The sequence below is a fragment of the Pediculus humanus genome, genomic scaffold, assembly GCF_000006295.1.
Source record: "Pediculus humanus corporis 1103172107737 genomic scaffold, whole genome shotgun sequence".
In the NCBI taxonomy this organism is placed as follows: Eukaryota; Metazoa; Arthropoda; class Insecta; order Psocodea; family Pediculidae; genus Pediculus; species Pediculus humanus.
In genome coordinates, this window is record NW_002987340.1 from 61,601 (window position 1) to 65,579 (window position 3,979).

Below are 3,979 nucleotides of genomic sequence, written 5' to 3' on the forward strand. Positions count from 1 at the left end.
TCGTAAAAGTTAAATTTAATTTAAGTCGTTGATAATAAAATTAAATTTAGTAATTTTTAGGTTTTCTTTCTTTCTTTCTTTCTTCGCTTTACCTTTTGTTCTCCTTCCATGTCTTTTTTTTTTTTTTTCGATTTCATTAAGAAAAATATAAATCATGTTTTCAAGTTTGTTTGTTTGTTTGTTTGTTTTTACATTTTAGTTAATTGATTTTAAGTGAAAAATTAGATTTGAAACCAAAAGTGTCAATAGAATTTGTTTTTATTTTTTTTTTTCACTTCCTACGTATAGTGTCAGCAGTAAATCAAAAAAAAAAAAAAAAAAAAAAAATAGAAATTTGACTTTACGACGTTGTGTTAAAATGAAAATCGTAGATGTGGAAAATTTTTTTTTTTTTTCGAAACGTCAGACTTTTCATTTTTTTTTTAAACGCGTCCCCCCGCCCTCCCCGCTTTCCTCTCTTTTACACTTCTCTTCCTCCTCCTACTTAAAAAAAAAAATTTATTTTTGATATGACGTAATATCAAATATGACGTTTTACACACACACACATGAGTTAAAATTTTTTATATATATCCCCCCGCTCTCTTCTTCTCTCTCTCTCCCCCCAGTTTATTATTATTATTATTTTGTCTTATGCGATTTACAAGTTAAAAAAAATAATTTCCGATCGAATTGAATGGTGATGATGATGATAATAACGATTCCGAGGCGAAAAAAATAATAATAATTTTATATATTTGAGGAAAAAAAAAAAAAATTATTTTTCGATTCGGCATTAAAGTCGTATTTATAAGTTGGGGGGGGTAAGGGCGAGGTGAGGCGACTGGGGGGAGTTCGGGGGGGAATTTATCGATCGTGTTTTGAATTTGTATTAGTTTGTATTATTTATTCTTTAGTTACAAACCTTTTCTTCCAAAAATTCAAGTCACACGTTTTTTTTTTCTATACTCCTTTTGAAATACCTGAAAACTTTTTTATATTAATAATAATAATAATAAAATTGGATGTTTTTTTCGTAAAAAGATGAAATTCAATTTACGAATCTCGCTAAAAAAATTTTCTATAGGCGAAAATAACAAATTCAAAACCGACAACAGGAACAGCAACGAAAAAAATCAAATAAAAAAAAAAAAAAAAGAAGGGAGAGTGAAAAATTTTTTTTTTCTTTTTCCTTTCCCCCCAACGCTGTTTATTAATTAATAAAAACGAATCGAAAAAGTTTTATTATCATCATTATCATCATCATCATTTCGAGTACGAATAACAACAGCAGCAGGAGCAGGAGCAGCAGCATTGATTAGTCGGGTGTTTTCGCTTCGAGCTTTTCGGGTTTTTCAAAAATCGTAATATAATTGTTATAATTTTAAAATTGCTGTTGGGAGTTATGTAATGGGAAAAATTTAGATTCGTAAAATTCATTGCGGTATTAGGGGTGTTAAAGAGAGAGAGAAAAAGGGAGAGTGAGAGAGAGAGAGAGAAAAGTTTGTCATTTTTGATTTTGATCCTCGTTTTTACTTCTTTCACCCTCCCCATCCTCTACGCATTAAGTTTAAATTTTAAGAATTTAAAATCACCACCACCACCGAGATTATATAAAACCGACGCCATTTTTATTTTTAATTTTTTTTTTATGCTCTCACATGACAATTAAAGCAGACGATGAAAAGTTTAATTTTTTATAAATAATAATAATAATAATAATAATAATAATAATAATAATAATAATAATAATAATAATTGTCGAATGAAATTTCAATCGTTAAGAAATCGCATTAAACAAAGGATGATATGTACGAATATATATATGACGTCATTACTTGCTTATATATTTTTAAATAAAACCTTATTATCATTTTTTTTTGCGAAGGGGAAGGGAGTAGGGGATAGGATGGGGGCAAAAACCCATTTTTAACTTTTTAAACTTTTTCTTTTTTTTTTTTTTTATTTATTACCCGTTCAAACAATTTTACTTATAATTTACATCAATTTAAAGTTTTCGAGTTATAAAGGCAGAGAGTAGTTCGTTCGTCGTTATCAAGGTTTTTCTCTACCCGCCCTTTGGCAATCCCTTCATCCCTTTCTATATCCTTCTTTTGGGTTCTTTTATTAGAGTTTTGAATTCCATTTCTTTCTAGTTTGCATATTTTTACATGCCATCATCATCATCATCGTCGTCGTAGTCGTTTTCACCCCTTCACGTCTCTTACCTTTCCTCTCCCTTTTTCTCCCTTTTTTTTCTTTTTTTTTTTTCTTTCATTTTTATTTTATATTTATCATTCTTTTCAATCCTTCCTTTTTCCTATATAAAAATTTAGATTTTATTCAAACGGTAAAAGAAAATGAAAAAGGATTTTATGATAACTTTAAAGAACTCGAAAGAACAAAAAAAAAAAAAAAATGGGGGAGGAAAGTCAGGGGTGAATTTGTAATTTTATAAAATCAGTTTACATATAAAAGAAAACAAAAGGATTGATGGTTCATTTATATTTGAATCAAATGTAGTAAAAAAAAAAGTGTGAGATTCAAATAAACAGACGACATTTTTGTTTTTGACATTTTTTTTTTCAATTTTCTTTTTTTGTGGGGGGAGGGGGGAGGAAACGAGTGTTGTGTTAAAAATCCTTGAAATTATTCTCTTGTTGTTTCCTTAGGGGCATTAAATAAAAGTTTTTTAATAATAAAAAAAAATTTTTTCCTTTTTTAATTAATTTTCAGTTTTCTAATTATTATTATTATTATTATTATTATTATTATTATTGAAATTTCTACTAAAAAGAAAATTTCTTTATTACCTTCTCGTACCGGCTACTTCTACTATTTTGCATCTACTTTTGCTCCACCAAAATGGTGTTAGTGTCCAATAAGATGATGATGCACTTCTTGCCCATCCTTCCTCTGGAAAAAGTAGAACCTGGAAGAAAAAAAAATTTATTTCTATAAATTTAAAAAGATTTATGGAATGAAATGGATTTTAACGACTACTGCCACGATCATTGTTTCTAAAATGGCGGATGTAGTAAACAAATATCGATAAGTGTGTTTATTATTTTTTTTTAAAACTAAATTTTTTTTTTTTTTGTGTGTGTGCGTGTACCTTTTTTTACCGTATAGAATTTAAAATGGCAGATAATTCTAATGAAATACGAAAATTAAGCAAGGAAGAAGAAGGAGAAAAAGAAGAAGAGGAAGAAGGAGAAGAAGAAGAAGAAGAAGAAAAAGAAAGATTGGGAGAAAGATCTAGGAGCCGACACGAACATCGAGGAGAAGATGATAAATCAACAGAAGGATCCATTAGATCTTTGCCAAAAGATTTTTGCCCTCCCGAAGGTGAAGGAGCAGAAGAAGAAGAAGAATACGGTGAGGGAGAATGGATTTGTGAAGAGGCCGGTGAAGGACAATTTTTAACAAGAGGAACTTACGAAGAAGAAGAATACATCGAAGAAGAAGAAGAAGAGGAAGAGGAAGAAGAAAAAGATGAAGAAGAAGAAACGATGGGCAGTGAAAAAATATCATTGGACAGCGATTATTTAAAATCCGTTTTGGGTACACCTTTGACCTATGCCCTTTTAGAGATTGCCAGTAAAAGACCCACGGATCCAATACAATATTTAAGTCATTATTTAGTCAAATGGAGATGGTCGGAAAAAAATAAAAAGGAATACGAAAAACAAGTTGAACAATTAACCATAGAAAGAACGGCTTATATGGAAAAAATGAGAGAATTGGAAAGGCAAAAAATGTTAGCCAAAGAACAGGAAGAAGAAGAAATAAGAAGAAAAGATAAACTTGAATCCATAATTAGCGATTACGGTGAAGTCGATCCATTTTTTGATGATTTAATTTAAATTATAATCAAATAATAATAATAATAATGATTTATACAATAAATTACGATGGCTGCGATGATAATAATGATATTTTTCTCAACATGCTCGATATATTTACGTCGCAATTACTTCACTTCCAGGATTTTACCTGA

The 3,979-nt window shown here is 29.3% G+C and overlaps 1 protein-coding gene across 1 annotated transcript; it reads left to right on the top strand.

Annotated features, from left to right (window-relative positions):
• Positions 1 to 3,119: 3,119 nt before the first annotated feature.
• On the top strand, positions 3,120 to 3,979 carry Phum_PHUM330540 (major centromere autoantigen B, putative; the record flags this gene model as incomplete). The annotated part of the gene is made up of 2 exons (XM_002427520.1): positions 3,120 to 3,815; positions 3,968 to 3,979. The coding sequence occupies 2 exons, from the start codon at positions 3,120 to 3,122 to the stop codon at positions 3,977 to 3,979; spliced, it is 708 nt and encodes a 235-aa protein (XP_002427565.1).